The sequence below is a fragment of the Cygnus olor genome, chromosome 27, assembly GCF_009769625.2.
Source record: "Cygnus olor isolate bCygOlo1 chromosome 27, bCygOlo1.pri.v2, whole genome shotgun sequence".
Lineage (NCBI taxonomy): Eukaryota > Metazoa > Chordata > Aves > Anseriformes > Anatidae > Cygnus > Cygnus olor.
In genome coordinates, this window is record NC_049195.1 from 4,664,306 (window position 1) to 4,680,334 (window position 16,029).

The 16,029-nt window shown below is 43.0% G+C and overlaps 1 protein-coding gene and 1 long non-coding RNA gene across 6 annotated transcripts in view; one reads left to right on the forward strand and one right to left on the reverse strand.

The window, feature by feature from the left end:
• Positions 1–663: 663 nt before the first annotated feature.
• The window catches only part of KCNU1 (potassium calcium-activated channel subfamily U member 1), a 60,358-nt gene continuing 44,992 nt past the window's right edge, over positions 664–16,029 (forward strand). For 2 of the 5 annotated variants that reach the window (XM_040538045.1, XM_040538046.1), the window contains exons 1-6: positions 9,089–9,802; positions 11,529–11,645; positions 12,230–12,291; positions 14,261–14,351; positions 15,145–15,256; positions 15,884–15,959. In XM_040538045.1, coding sequence (XP_040393979.1) covers positions 9,620–9,802; positions 11,529–11,645; positions 12,230–12,291; positions 14,261–14,351; positions 15,145–15,256; positions 15,884–15,959 — 641 coding nt within the window. In that variant the 5' untranslated portion in view covers positions 9,089–9,619. Of the gene's footprint in view, positions 688–2,672; positions 2,816–6,981; positions 7,468–9,086; positions 9,803–11,528; positions 11,646–12,229; positions 12,292–14,260; positions 14,352–15,144; positions 15,257–15,883; positions 15,960–16,029 lie in introns of those variants that run through there. The other 3 variants (XM_040538047.1, XM_040538049.1, XM_040538048.1) reach the window with 3 other exon arrangements.
• Positions 8,444–15,138, reverse strand: LOC121060345. The gene is made up of 2 exons (XR_005814801.1): positions 14,935–15,138; positions 8,444–9,789 (listed from the first exon to the last, which is right to left on the reverse strand). It is a non-coding gene; the product is annotated as an uncharacterized LOC121060345 (long non-coding RNA).

A 16,029-nucleotide genomic window follows, 5' to 3' on the forward strand; every position in this document is an offset into this window, starting at 1 on the left:
CATGAAAAATGCAGTTTGGGTCAGTTTTGGGTCAGTATGTTTACATTTTTCCCAGTGTCTATATTGAAGTAGTGCACTGTCACTTTGCTGTCAGTTAACAGAGAGGAGCTGGAGCCTGGGGACGCCCAGGTACTTTTAGTTTTGCTGCAGTTATCAATTAATTCTGAGTGATCAGAAGGGGAAATAATGCATACAGTAATAGTGTCCGAAAGATATTTTGAGCCTCTAATTACAAGATTCTGTCTGGGTAATTTGATTCAGTTTTCGCTCATGAGAAGTTTATTTGTGGGAACCTTCAGATCCCAATCTTGCAAATTCCCAGCTCTGTTGGCTAACTGCGTTTAGCAATCTCTAAGATCTCAAACCAAGGTTCTGTGATAGCAGCAGGCTTATGTGTGCAGGTCTCCAAACTCAACTGGTGTCTTATTCAGGGGGCAAGAGACTTCTCTCCCACCTTTTTGAAGCTATAAATGAACTTAAAGATTAACCGCTAATTAGAGTTGTAGAAAAGAAGGCAAATGTAGAACAATAGAAAGCATTCCCACTAGTTAATGTAAATCAATGCTATCTAATTAGGTTGGGCTGTGAGGGACAGGTGTCAGCTGAGCTGCAACTAATAAGGGCGGAAAAACTCTAACAGAGATTAGCTAGCTACCTGCGGGCCTCTGCTTGTTCTTGCCAGAGCAGGTGAGTAGCAAAAGGAAGGGATTGTGGAAAAGATGCTGGAACTGCTTTGGTCAGTCTATGCGGGTTGTAGCAGTTCTAGGTTTCTTTTCCTTTATAGATGCCTTTTTCTTTGTCTTTGCTGGGTGGCTATTGCATATACGTGATGTACTTTGTGTATGATGAATGTTGGCTTTTGCCTGATTTCCATCTTGGATAGATCACAAGTTTGGTGTCAGGGTATCATTCAGATTGAATATATGCAAAACGTTTCAGGAATATTTAGTTGAAAACTTATATCTATACAAATCTCATACGAACATGTAGTTTGCTATTGTGCTTTTATGGCATATTTTCCTGTCTTGCACAGAGGGTGTGAATCACAAAAGCAGCTGGCACACAGAACCTTCTTTGATGTTCTGGCTTTTAGTGCTAAACTGAAAACAGAAGAGTTGATGTGATCGGTGGTACTGTTTTAATGAAAATACCCAGTCCCTTGACAGTGACCTTTTCAAAAAGTTTGGGTTGAAATGTGGCAAGCAAAAGAACTTACCAAAATTGTATTTAAGTTAAAATATTAGAACAATGCTTTAATCAAGCTTATTTTCCAGCTTCCTTGGTATTGAAAGGCCATGTTTCTGAAAGACCCTCTGAACTGGTGATCCTTGAACTAACGTACAGTCCTGAGTTTCTGGTTTTTAGGGCCACAGCAGCAAAATAGCCATAGAGGGAAGCAAGACTTGCAACGTAGCTTTACACAATTCTAAATAATTATGTCCACATATCTGGTAGGTAGCCATACTAATGACTTGTAATATATTTTGAGAGAATTGCAGAGAAAAAGAAATATCCTTTGTAGTTGCATTCAAAAGGGTTGCAGTTGCTTTTAACAGCTTGATGGAATCATGCTGGTACAGAGCTCAAAGGTCTACATCTGTGTTTCCTTGTCCTAGCCACAAACCTCTGACTGTAGGATCTCATCAGTATTCCTGCTGTAAGACTCGGTGCCAATGTGGTCTTTGTTCCCTGAGCTTAAAAACCAGCCTGTTTTCACTGTTGACAGCTTTATGGAAGCTGCTATAAAGTTTTGCCAGTGCTCCCCCTGCCTGCACCGACAAATCTACTTTTCCCACTACAAAAGATTGATAGTGGGCTATTTTTATATTCTCAGTCAGATTTATGCATTCTGCAGAATCATATGAAGCTAACCACATAAATGCATGTATCGATGAATGTGCAAAAAGTTATGCCAACTCTTTCTGAATCTCTCCCTGCATACCACTAATACTGCAAAAGGAGATTTTTGGAAGGGAAATAAGGTGGCTTTTTTTTTGGGGGGGGTGGGGGGGTGGTTGTTCTATGTGGAGGGAAAAACTTAGATGTATGCAGAAAGGTGTGAGGAGAAAGATGAAGCTAAATCAGAAGGAATGAGTTCCAGTTGTCAGGCAGTCCCAAATCAGGGTAATACTGCCCCAAGGGCTCAGTCTCAAATGAAAATCTCCTTAACTCTGACAATGCTGATACTTTGACAGATCCTACAGTTGAGCTGGAAATCTTCCAACAGAACAAAATGAATGAAAAAAATAGAAGAGAATGACAAAACATTTTCTTTATTTTTGAGCTGCTTTTCCACAGTCAGGTTTCCAAAAAGATCTGTTGACATAAGTGCAGCAGCCAGAGATGAGAGGGTTTTAAAAACAGACTTCAGTGATATAGGGTTTGTACTTGGAAAATAATTATTCTTCAAAGATTTGTGAAAAATAGAGTTTAGGTGTTTAATGATTAAAAACCTGATGTCCTTGAATATAAAAGTTAGATGAAAGAACTGCCAGGGATCTTAATGCAGCTGAAATGCTACACGTAAAGGGAGCAATAATGATCAAGCCTGAGGTGATTACATTCTCTAATTAGAACACATGTATCATTTAGGCATGTTAATCTTTGTCTGTCTAACGATTTTGGTTAGACTAACCTATATCCACTGCAAACTACTTTGATCGTAACATCAGCACACGTAGCAAGAAGAACCGCTACACGTGTTTGCATTCCCCTGAGCAAACGCTGAAGCTCCCCACAGCGTTCTGGGTCACCTTTGAAATGCACCTGAGTGGACTAAGAGCCCAGCTCCCACCAAAGCAGTGTCGTGGGCATGGTAAGCTCAGAGAGTTTAATTTACAGCTACAACACCACTGAAATTAGCTTCAATGGATGTGTGGAATGTAATCGTATCTCTCGGTGTATATTGGTGCCTTGCAATGAATGCTGTTAACAAAGAAGTGAGTGGGGAATCAGGCTTCAAACTGATACTAAAGGTCGGTACCTGCTAAAACAAAAAAAGCTTTGGGTGAAAAGGAAGACACCATCAGCTTAGCTGAGATTTCTGCAAGGCAAGTTCGATTGCAGAGTGTTTGTCATGTCTAGTAAAGGGAGGATGGCTGAGAGGCTGGGAAGCTTGGGAGACATGGTTTCAATTCCGCTCACCTGCAGACCTCCTGTGTGACTTTGGGGAGGAACAGCAAAATCATGTAATCCTCCTTTTGCTTCACCTCCCTGTTTGGAAAATGGGGACACTGCAATTTCCCTCCCACATATAGGCACGCTGTGAAGAAAACTCTGCAAATGACTGATACGCTCTTGTACTGCGGAGATAAGGACCAGACAAACAGCAAGGGCCCAATTTATCCATGTACAACCCATTTCAGACTCCTCCCTTGCATCCTCCATCCTAACTCCCAGATTGCGTTTCAAATGATCAGTAGCCACATGAGGTTTTTTAAATCTAGGAATTGTCCTGGAGTAGATCCAGCTCTACTGTGTCCTTGGTTTCCGCTGAATGCTTGTGCATGGAGATACCCCCACAGAGGGAGAGTTGTGAAGGATGGTTGATTCAGCTTTAAGCTGAGGGTAAAGCTTGTGTGCACAGCTGCCAGACAGCAGCGGCAGCACAGTAGTGAATTTACCTCTGAACAGCAGTCGCAGGATTGCTTCTTGCAGTGTGAGCCCTTGGTTGTGCTGCAGGCCGCTCGTCAGCAGCTGGGAAGTGGGATCTGGGAGTAGGGGCTGCTTTGAAAAGACAAGCATCTCCTGAGGTGCTTCCCGTTCTGTGCGAAACATGTAGCTAGATGTAGAGGTGACTTGAAGGATGCTGTGAGGCTCCTCAGGATATTCCAGTTACCAGCATGTGGGTATGACTTTTTTGTGCACCTGCCTTTACGGAGCTGCTTGTCCCTGGCTACAAGAGTGCTCCTCTGTATAGCTTCTGGTGCCAAGCTGTTGCTGCCCCTTTGGCACATGGTTGTCTTTTATCCCAGCATATCTTTTCTTTGTACTCTCATCAGACATGAGAGGCCCCATCAGGTACAACATGACTTCCAAATCAACATGATTGAGACAATCAAACTGGTTGCATAAGGCTGTTAAAAATCCTTCATTAACCTCAAGTATCCTTCAGCAATGAATGCTGTGGATAAGAAAGTTTGTGAAGGATAATAGAGCTTTGAGACTGATGGGCTGTGCTTGGAGTCGGCGTGGGGGAGAACGAGAAACAGGCTAATGAGACCAACAGATGCTCTGAGACAGGCAGCTGAGAATGAGAACAAAACGCAGAGATAAAAGGGAGGAACAAGTCCAAGAGCAAGCCCTTGTCCCCCTATGCTTGCTCCATCCCCATGGGTATAACTTTTGTCACACTGCAGTTCACTGATTTTCTTTTAAATTATTACTATTTTTTTCCTCCATGGTGACCCTAAGATGTGACCATAAGACACTGTGTAGATGGGGATATGATTTCAACCAATGAAGATTGGGTCCAATTATTTGAAGTTTGCTAAGGCTCAGCAACCTTACACGCACTAATGTAGAATATTATGGCAGCAGAGGCGTCTGGCTGCTTCAAAAACAGTGCGTGTACTGACTGAGCACACAGAGATCATCTATGAGAGACCGAGAAAGAGCAAAGTCCACACAGACCTGTGGTACTCCTTGAAAGGTTAACTGTTTCTGAAGATGGAGGAAGGCTGCACAGAACCCCCTGGGCATTTCAGCATACTGAATCGTCTGTCGAGGGATTCCATCTAACCCTGAAGTATTATTATAGCTTGCATGCAAAGTTGTCATCCTGGGCCCAAGGAGAGCTCTGCAGTTAACTGCCAGAAATCCCAGTACCTTGGTGTTTCCTGTCAGGAGACACGTATAGGAGAGCAATTCTAATCCTTCCCAGAATGGGACAGTATATTCTTTGAAAACTTTCTAGGTCTCAGCAGTGCTTAGCACATCCTGGTCTGAAAGCTCTTTGATTTAGAAAAGCAGCTGCATGTCAGCTGTCGATGCAGGCATGCCTGGCCATTTGCTCTGATGGTGCCCATAAAGCTGCTCGGGATCTGGCTGTAGCAGAGGAAAGGACTGCAGGAAGCACGAGGGATTATATCCTCATCAAGAGAAAATGAAAAATGATTTTACTAATAAAATATTTGCATTATATAAACAAAAAGAATTCCTGTGCAATTTATTCTCTTCATGGACATGTTTGATCCTATGTCACATGGAGTGTGTGTTTGTGCATTTGTATTAGGCAGAATAATGGCCTTTTTGAAAAGATGTTAGTGGATTATTTTATTCTTGCTGCAGGTGGCATTAAGATGAGAGGCCTTGGCTATTGTGCTGTCAATTTGTTTAATGATTATTAGAGGAGCAGGTGATTTCTATTAAAGGGAAGTGACAGACTGTCCATGAGATATAGATGCATGTTTATTAAATTGGAAGCCTGGAGCAAGCAGCCTGGCTCATTTGCTTCCAAATTCTGGACCAATCTGTTTTATTTTGCACCTGGAAGGTTCAGAGCACAGTGAAAGTGGGAACCAAGCAGGGATAAGAGGACTGTTGCATGCATGCACTTCATTTTGGATGGAAGTGAACAGGAGATTGCAGTGGGAAGGGGGCTGGGAGAATGCAGGCTGTAACACGTTTCTGTTTAGTTTCTTAGCCTTCTTACCTAGATAGATTTGGTAGAAGAGAGAGGTGATATAAGGATTTAACCTTTAAGCACAAACCCTTTGTCTCTTCCCTCTGTGCATGTCTCCACATACTAGAAAGGTGAGTGATTTGCTCCAGACCTGTTTATCCCAGCATTCTGGATCTGCTGGCAGCCAGCTGTTTCAAAGGGAGATGTAAGTTCTCTTCACAGTGAACAATTATAGAGGAATCTACCCAAAGGAGATATTTATTTGTAATCCCTGCCAGCTATTGGTTTATGCTCTGAAGTAGTAGAATGTGTCCCTTTTTTAAATCCAGTCTAATGTGCCTGTGGCTGTTCTCATTACTTAGTAGTTAAATCCTTTCAGGATATGCTTCCCCAGTTCAGTGCCTTTGTTACCCTTCTTTCCTCTCAGTCAAACTGGTGCACTTTAAAAATCAAATATTTCCTTTCACAGATCTAATGTAATAAGCTTAACGTTCCATCTGCCCCCATTAGCCAGATCTTCACTGGGATAGTGATTCAGGTTCTGGTGTCTGCAGAACAAAAAGGATGCTGAAAAACTGAAAGTGTTCATAAAAGAGCCATATAAATGATTCAGAGCCTAGGAAACATCTTTCTAGTGAAAGACATAAGGAGCTTGATCCATTTAGGCTATTAAAGAGGAAATAAAGAGGAGACTCTATCACAATGTGCAAGCACAAGTACAGGGAAGATGACTCCTGATAACAGATGGCTCCTCCAGCCAGCAGGCAAATACTCAATATACAGTGAAATTTGGCTGGAAGGTCAGGATCCAGCTTTCACTGGAACCTGGAGCTAGCACAAGAGCTGGGGGGAGGGAAGGTACGTGTTTTCAGGGTAAAGTTAATAAGCAGTTGGAAGAATTTGTCATCGGAGAAACAAATTGGGGATGCTCCAGAACATGAGCCTACTTTAGGAGATCTGTAATGCTCTCTGACGGAGAGCTTTATTTTATTCTACTAATTAGAGACTGAGCCAAGTGATGTGTCGGTGGGCCCTGTGAACTCTTGGGGAGCGGCTGAGCATTATGCAGGCTTGTTGCAGTGGGGTTCGTGTCGCTGCAGAAGGGAAGCTGCTTAAGGCATAGGCTTCTGTGTCAGAAACGTCAGAAACATCTGAAACAGGTTCCTGTTTCAGTCAGTTTCCAGTCAGCTGAATTCCTCTGTGGCCTTAATTTTCTCCCCCAGTTTTCCTACCTTCAGATACTGAGGTTACAAAGACATTTCCTTTCAGGAGGCAGGTGTGGAAGTCTTCACGTTCATAAAGCACTCTGAACATCAGCAAGGTTATTTTTGCACCAAAACCGAGCGCTGTGTGATGCCTCCTGGTGGATTTCCACTCTTTATCTATTTCCAAACGTGTGCATCAGTGCAGCATAAACTACAGTTTTGTCAAATTACAGAAAATGAGCCTGCTGGCTGTGTCTGCTCCCTTCGAGGCTTTTGTATCTCTGCTGCTGTATCTCTTCTCTGTGCTGCTGACAGGCTGTGGCCGTCCCGCAGCTCTGCCAGGGTGGCCTGTGGCTGCTCTGGGGACAGCTGGGCTGGGAAACAGCCAGGAGTTACTGGGAGCCAGCCCTGGCTCGGCAGCAGCAAACGAACAGGCAAAGGCTGCCATCTTCAGTCAGAACCTCCCTACAGCAGCGGGCGGGAGAAATGCAGCGGGGAGTTCGCTCCACAGAAAGATGGGAGGTGGGGCAGGAACCAGGTGGAAGAAACGTGTTAGATGTGGAGCAGGAGTTGCGCTAGCTGCTGGCACATCCCGTTGTCATCTTGGGGGAATTCCTGTCCCCAGCTCCGGTCCCACAGGTAATGTTTTGTTACTGCGACAGGGACAGGTGCAGAGCGAGGGGGACAACATGGCTGCCTGTGGTGTGGCTAGGCCGAGCTGGGGGCACTGCTGGTAGGCCAGCGTCAGGTAGTTCTGTGGCAGAGCTAAACCAGCTGGATTTCCTTGTAAGAACTCTTCTAGCTTACCTAAACCTGCCTCTGGACAGTCCTAATGAGCATCTGGCCTGAATGTTAATTGAGATAATAGATGGGGAGCCTCACTGCAGTCTGTCGTCTCCTCTGCCTGTATTATGTTCTTGGCTTGCAAGAGGTGATTGAACACGTTCTTTTGGAGATGGTAGATCTTGCATTTGGTGCTTCAGAGAAGGGCCAGTGCGTCAGACATCCCTAGATTACAAACTGTCCTACAATTACCAGACCTTGACCAGAAGGTAGTAGCCTTGAGGACTGGTAAGAATACACCAGGAGGAATAGAGAGAAGTGGCTCAGTTTGGGACAACAGTTTTTCTTTCTTTTCTTCTTCTTTTTTTAATTTTTTTCTTTTCCTCTCTTGTTTTTCCCCTCTTCGCTTTGGGAACTTATTTAAAATTTTTCTGCCCTTGACTCAGGCATCCTGGAGCTTTAGATGAGGAGCTGATTGCAATTGTGTCATATTAGTCCCTGTGAAAACACAAACGATGACTCCGTCAGCTGACAGACTGTCCCCAGGACCGCCCTCGCCATTCAAAACATCCTACTGGCTTCAATCACTCACAGTCACCTCTGATGCTCAGCATGGGAGGAAAGGAAAGGGGAGGGCAGACATTAACTATTACTGTATTGAAAGGCTACAATAACACATTCTTTGCCTCCCAGCCAGCTGGGCTGTTATTTCACATTCTTCCACCCCCCCCCCCCCCCCCCCCCCCCCCCCCCCCCCACACCCCCCCCCCCCCCCCCCCCCCCCCCCCCCCCCCCCCCCCCCCCCCCCCCCCCACCCCCCCCCCCCCCCCCCCCCCCCCCCGGGCACATGTTTTTCCCAATTCAGGCAAAATCACTACTTCCATACTCAGCTGCCCTGATTGCTTGAAGAAGAGTCTGATTGCATTATTCATCTGCATTGCTCATGAAAGACTTCAAAACTCTTGACTAGACCTAAAGCTTTTGATGACATTATTTCAATAGGAAGGGGGAAAGACGCTGCGTGATCTGGTGGCATCTGATCACACCACACCAGCTGTGGGTGGGACAGCAAGGCCTGCATGGTGCAAGGGGAACTGTTGCTTTTACTGAGCAGTTTCTGATGAGAGCTTGCTGTGCTGTTCTGCTTTGATCTTTGTCCAAGGCTGCAGTGATGCTGGGGAGCAAATTGGTTTTACATATAGGAGTGCAAAGGTGGCCTGACCCCAAGGAAGGGCTGCTGCTTGTGGAGATGGCAGCACATTTATCCGAGGTTGGTTAAGTTTATATCCCATGAAACTTCAACTTAGCTTAATAAACTTCTTCTGATTAAGAAGTTTATTAAGCTAGAAAAAGAAAGAGAGAAGATAATCTAGTGAAATGAAGACAGCAGGGAAAAGGTCACACTGTACTTCATCACCAACAACTGGGCAATAACAGAAACAAAATAGCAGGCTAAGTGCATCTTTCTTCTGACTCATTTAACCAATCTTACTCTGTTTATTCACTGTTTCTATTGATGTTCTTATCATGACATCTACACTTTCAGTGCCAGGGCATCTTGCTTGTATTTGTTTTTGAGCAGAGGCAGGACTTGATCCAAAAGTGGAATGGAAATTCCCAAGGGAGTACTGCAGTATGCGTGTGCAGCTCTTGAAAGGAAGCGTGAAGTGGGGTCTGAATGGATGTCTTGAGTGCCATGTGTGAGACTTCACAGGTCTGGATAAGCAACTTATGTTTATACAGTGAGTCTGTGTGAGAGCCAGCTTTATAAACTGAGATTTTCCAGAGAGAGCAAGTACCTTGGTAATATCACTAAACAGATACAGTTCTAAATTGGAACCCCCATTCAAATGCTTCCATTGTGGAGGGAAGTGTCTCCAGTGTCCTGTGCTGTCAGCCTCACCAGTGCCTGCGTGATGCTGCACTGACACTGAGGTCGCTGCAGTCACAAGAGCAGCAGAGTTCTAGAAGGTCAGGACCCAGCAGTCAAGGAAGCTGAGGAGGAAAAATGCAGAGCAAAGTGATTCACAACATGACAAGGAAATCCGACCTCACCTGTACACTGCACTTTCAGTTGGCTTTTATTATACCATCTTTGTTTGTATTTTTGGGAGGCCTGTTTACCATTCTGGCTTTCAGGTTGGCTAGATACACTTATGGATTCGTCCTTGAGCAAATCTGGAGGAAAAAGGTAAAGGCAAAGTCTTTTTGAAATAGCTCATATTTTGCGTGTTGATTTGAGAATGCAGGAATTACATTTGATACTGATCTGAGTTCTGATTTAGAAAGGTTTTATCTTCTGTCATAGTGCACTGAACATGCTATATTCAGAGAGAGTTGGGTTTGGGAAAACCCAAAGCTACAGCTTTTATCATCAAGCTGATGAACAGGATTGTGCTTTTGGATGCTATTGTCCTTGCCTTTTTAAGAGAAGGAAGCAAGATAGTTTTTACCAGTGTGAATATTAGCAGTTGCACAAACATACACACAGAAACCTCGGCACTGACATGTGCGTGTAGATAAATGTGGCCACACAGAGGAGCACTAAACTGCTTGCCTTTTCAATAATGATCACAATTATCCACATTTTCATACAACCTCTGATTCTTAAACACACAGGTTTGTCTATGCAAACACACAGTACCTTGTTCATATACGTTTTTAAACAATAAGCCAGAGCTGATAGCAGGAATGAGGAACATATGTACGTCGTCAAGCCATCTCTCAGTACCATACTTACATTCTGTATGCTGGAAGTATCACAAAAATTACTGTGGGAAGCTATTTTTCAGTATTTTAGGAAAGATGTTTTCACATGGTCTGGACAGGCTGGACAAAGGGTGGGATTAAGCATACTGAAAAAAATTCACCACCAGATCTTTTGTCCCAGTCCTCCATGTGTGTATTACAGAAGTTTTGAGAAGGTATTAGTAGCTCCAAGGATAACACCAGGAGGTTCATATGGCACATCCAGGTCACTTATTTAGCAGGTTACAATGTAATTTGCAGGACTGAAGAGCTTTTTCCTTGTGTCACTTCACGTTGCCTCCAACAACTGTCACAGGCCATTTCACTCCATCACTTCCAAGGGAGGCCTTGACATTCTCATAAGCTCACCTGGGTTGTGTGGGAGAAAAATGAAGGGAACACCTGTGCTGCTGGCAAGCAGTAGGCATCTCTGCGTGCCAAAATGTTAAATTAGCCTCACTCTGTTGTTCTCTTGGCTGCTGGAGCAGAGGTGGGGTTTAGTTCTTAAGTGTTAGCTCTTTACAGGCTTGGGTGCCTAGAAAACTGAGTATAAAAGAAGGGAGGGTCGGGGACAGCATGGTATCTCCCATTACAGTGTTGTTTTTTTACTGGTAGAAGTTTACAGATTTTCTGTCATTTAATCGCTGTTAGCTATTTGTTACAGTTATTAATAACTGTATCTGCAGGAAGGACAGAATTGTTTTCATAGCAAAAGCTACTCAGAATTAGCTGAAGCTGTACAAGGGAAGTGTTATAAATGATCAAACTAAGTAAATGAGTTAATTCGCTATTGGCGTAAGATGGGAAGGGGTGGGGAGACAAGTAGAGGCATTATTAGCAACAGTGCACGCTCCTGTTCAGGCGCAGATTATGAGACAATCACTTCCAGGTGATGAGAATCAACATTCATCGATGCAACAAATAAAGAAAACGATACTGCATTTTGGTGGGAGGATCACAGTGCACGTCTGCACAGCAAGCCTCAGTGAATTCCAGGAAGATAAGGCATTCTGAAGATTTTAGTAGCTTAGCAGAAGGAAGACATACTCTGTGCCCCCCTTGCTTTCAATCACCATTCAGATATGTGGTGGCTGGATGTTTGCTTTAGACATTCTGGGAAACAGGGTCTGGCAAAGCCAAGGATAACAGTCTGTTTGCTTCTCTGTCAGGGCAAAGATGTCTGGTGGCCATGTAAAAGGAAACAGACTTCAGTCTACTGGATAAGAGTCTTCTTTACCCAGGTGGAAATGATGCTATCAGCTCAAACATCTATGGGGTGTGTATTGGTAAGCAGACTGGTTAACACAGGTTTCCTCTTCTGATGTGCAGTTATTGAGCCATATTTGTTCTTCTGAGAACATCAAGTGAAAACACACGTTTGTCAGGTTTTGTGGTTTGTGTGATCTAGTTCACACTTTTTCCGAATACAAATGTGTTTGGCCTGGGAAGATGTTTCAGCAAGTCCTCCTAAGTAGACCAAAAGTGGAAAAAAAAAGTCAGAGACTCACTATCTGATGTCTCTCTAGATATGGCTATACAATCTATATTTTTGGGTTTAGAGTGACACTGGGAACACAGAAAAGTCGATCAAAAGACATAATCTAGATTGCACAGAGAAGAAAATCCATCGCAGTTGTGCCTCGGTTCCTTCAGTGCTATGGCAAGTGACCACCAAAGAAATGTGTCAGTAGAAGTTGACAGCCTTTTTTTGTCCGAGCATCATTTTGTACGTCACAGTTTGGTGGCTGCAAGTGAAAGAGGAGTTGGTCACATGGGCAGGCAGACAAACAGTAGAAGTGGTGTTATAGATGGAAGCTGTGTTACTGCCATAGTAAACCTTATAACATCTCCTTAATGCATGTGCTTTCAGGTGATACTGGTGTTTCTTCTGAATATTGGCTCACTCATCATTTATTTTGTCAATCTTGCTGAGTAAGTAGATTCCTGATGTTTATCCAAAAAGCTTATTTAAACAAACTTCAGAAACCCAAACTGATGTGTTTCTTGGTGCTATTTTGTGGGCACAGATACTAGACAGAGGAGCCAATGGGTGCTGTTATATGACAGGCCCCTTTGAGCTCTTCAGGATCTCAAGTACCTACTCCTCCATTCCTTTAAGATCCTAATACTTTAAGGGGACTACAGATACTAGAAGAGCACACCTTGGCATAACTGCATGATAACAGCTACCTGAGTAGTGCATGGAACTACATAATGCAGGCAGAAAGGAAAAAACGTGCTTCGTACCTTTCTATTGCAGCTTTTTTGGTGTATGTAATTATTTGTGTCTATACCTTCAAGTCCAGATTTTCAGAAGAACTAAGGGACAGGTGTCCAAGTTCTACAGCTGGAAACAGGTTTTGAAAATGGTCCATTTTGATACAGACATTTTCAAAGGCATTCAAAGCCCAGCTCTTCCTTCGTATCGCAATGTTAGCGAGTCCTAGGCTTTTAATAAAGCTCACCACCCACTACCCGAAGCTCTTTTGAAAATCTGGCCATTTATTTTTGATTCCTAAATGGGAATGGAGCTCTTCTCTGAAGTCCAGCCTTCAGTAAACAATTTGATGGGAGTAAAATAAGACTGAGTAAGAAAGTAGTTATAGCCTCTACCAATCTTCACCCGAAGACGTACGTTTTGTAGAATGTGCTCAGGGGTAAAAAGATATTAATATGTAAAACCCTTTGATTGATTTAATATGCCAGAGCATTGTTCTCAGTGCTTTGCTTGGACTGGTGCGCAACACTGGAAAAATAAAATGGAACCATAAAATGAAATAAATAAAATATAAAAGCTGTGGAGCACTTTGAACTGAATTCAATCAGCAGGGGTAAACCTGAGAAACAGAATTATATCAAGAGCAATCCATATTGTGTTCAATCCCAAGGCATTATAAATCTGACAAACAGCTAGGAATAGCTTCAGAAGGGAAAGAGTTTCTTTTTTAAGGAATAAACAGGCAGTTAATCCTATTCACAGAGTTCTTTCTATGAATAGCATTACACCTGTAGGTGAGAGTAGATGTTCACCTGTGCTGACCTATGGGACTAGTTTACTTAATTGTGTTTCTGTTTTCAAAATATTCCCTGCGCGAGCAGGAGGAGGTGTCAGATGGCTCATAATTGACGTACCTAGCTTGCTGTCGCCTGTTGTAGGCAGTATGTCAGCAAGTGAGTGTGAGGTATGCTCCGTATCTCTTATGCTCTGTAATCTCTTGAGCCAGTGTCAAACATCCTTTCCTGGATCAGGTGGTACCAGTGGGAAAAGCTTATTCCCTCAGCTTTATGCTGCCAGATTTCACCACCTGCACTCGTGCAGTTTGAGTACTCTGTAGGCCTGTTTCATGCAAGGTCAGCGAGTCTGGCCTAGAAAACTTAAATTGGTGTTACAGCCTAACCTGGCAGGCTCATCTGGAAACTACTTCGTGCTTAAACTGCTCCCTTGGCAGATAGAAGGCCAGTTCGGCAGGGGCTGGGTGAGCGCGGCAGGAGCTGTCTTTTCTACTGACTAAGCTGAATATAGAAGAGTCTGCTGGTCCACGTGAGGAGGGTGGAACAGTTTTCCTGAAGAAATGAGCAGAAGGATTTGCTTATATACTATAAATATATGAAAATCAAACTTTCCAGCGTATTTGCATGATAGATAAATAATGTATGTTTTAATATGCTCACTAATGCTAACAAAACCCTGCTATTAACATTCATTTATTCTGCCTAACTCACTGAGGAAGTAGAGATTTAAATTACACAAAATTGTGAATACATTTAAATTCTGGTTTGAGTATTTCAGAATCAAAATATAAACCCAAACCAAATGTCACTGGATAGCCAACCTACTGTGGTTTTTTTTTTCTTATTTTCACCCTTCTTTCCACTGTCTGGGTGTCTGTTTTCCCATTAGAGCAGAAGGATACAAGATCTCCTTTCCAGACAGCATCATTTATGTAGATACAGGCTTCAATGCTTTCTTCCTCTTTTACTTTGGATTACGGGTAAGTGCACTTTATGGGAAAGATGAGTTAAAACTGAGCTATATACGGGAGCAGTTTACCTGTGTGGACAACAGGTGCTCTGTAACATAATGCTTGATTGCGTTAGCTTAATTCAGAGCCACCCATGTTTTTTTGTAATTTTTTTTCACTTTTACTTGTAATTATTTTCTCCCTTTGGAGTTTGGCTATTTCAGCATTTCTGCAGCATTTCCTAGCTCACACATTAGCCTTGTCTTTGTCCATGTCTTTAAGCCACTGAATCAATTAGCCAGGTCTCTCTTCAGCTTCTTGTGTACAAACTGGATAGCTGTGTGCCATCTGTTGTTAAAATGCCATTACTTGCACTGGTGTGAAATAGATTTTGATTGTAGCTTTTGACATTAGAATTTCTGGCCAAATCATTAGAAAACAAGATTTTCCCTTTTATTGGTGAGGATGTGGTCTTGCCTGTCCTTAGGTTTATGATTTATTATTACTGATACAGCAGTACCACAGAGAAGGGCACCCTAGGGGAAAAAAAAAAAGGTGAAAGGGGCAGATAAGAAAGACAGAGAGAAAAGAGAGAAAGAAAGTGTCATTATACCTTTGGGTCCAACCCATCGTTGCGTTCTCAGGGCTCCAAACCAAGCCTTTCAGAAACAAAACAAATTTAAGTGGGTGTCCACAGAAGGCAGAACTACAGAGGAGGAAGTGTACTACGAAAAGGTTTCTTCCTCAGAGAGCCGCCTTCTTGCTCTGGTGAGGCCAAAGATCATACACACCACTGATGCTCTTTGATGTTATTCATCTTTAGTTTGTGGCAGCAGATGACAAGCTGAGGTTCTGGCTTGAGCTGAATTCTCTTGTGGATTTCTTCACGATCCCTCCAGTTTTTGTTTCCTATTATTTAGACAGAAATTGGCTTGGTAAGTAAGACTTGGAGATCCTGCTTTTCATCCTTGTTGTTCTGCATCTTATGCTGAGAATTCTTCTGAATTTGTTTTGATGTGGGGAGACTTTAACCGACCGTCTGTTCTTCTGTTGTTCCAAACTGTTCTTTGGGAGAAAATTATTCCGTATTAGTTTTAAAATGCTTTAATGTTGAGGGACTTGTGAGTTACCAAACTCTGCCTCTGTTTTGTTTATCCATTAGTAGGGCTTTTAGTAACTCAGAAATCATTGTGCCTGACCAACTGGATGATGAGCTACCCAGAGGGGAAGTAAATATGGTACCCTGATTTTTGTGAATGTCTTTCTTGCATGCTCTGGGGTCTGTAGTCCAGTGGGACCTGTATGTGTCTTAAACCTTCAGGCTACAGCTCAAAGCAACAACATTTTATTTTGTTTTTTTAATAAATCAAAGCACCTTTGAGGACGTAAATGGAAATCCAGTGGCATAAAGGCTCTGAATGCAGATCAATGTTATCCTCTCTTGCTAGGTTCGAGGTTGTAAAATACGTGGAAAACAAAGCATGCATGCTGAAACATATCTGAATATCTGAACTTCTAGACAGGTTTCTTATTTTCTCATTGACATTCTTGCTTTTCTGCAGGTTTGCGTTTTTTGAGAGCACTTAGGTTGTTTGAACTTCCCCGAATACTACAGTTCCTGAGGGTCACAAAGAACAAGTGAGTTAAACTCTTGTCAGGTACACTTGGAAGCTTAACCTTCTCCCCAATATCTGTATTTTAGTTGATT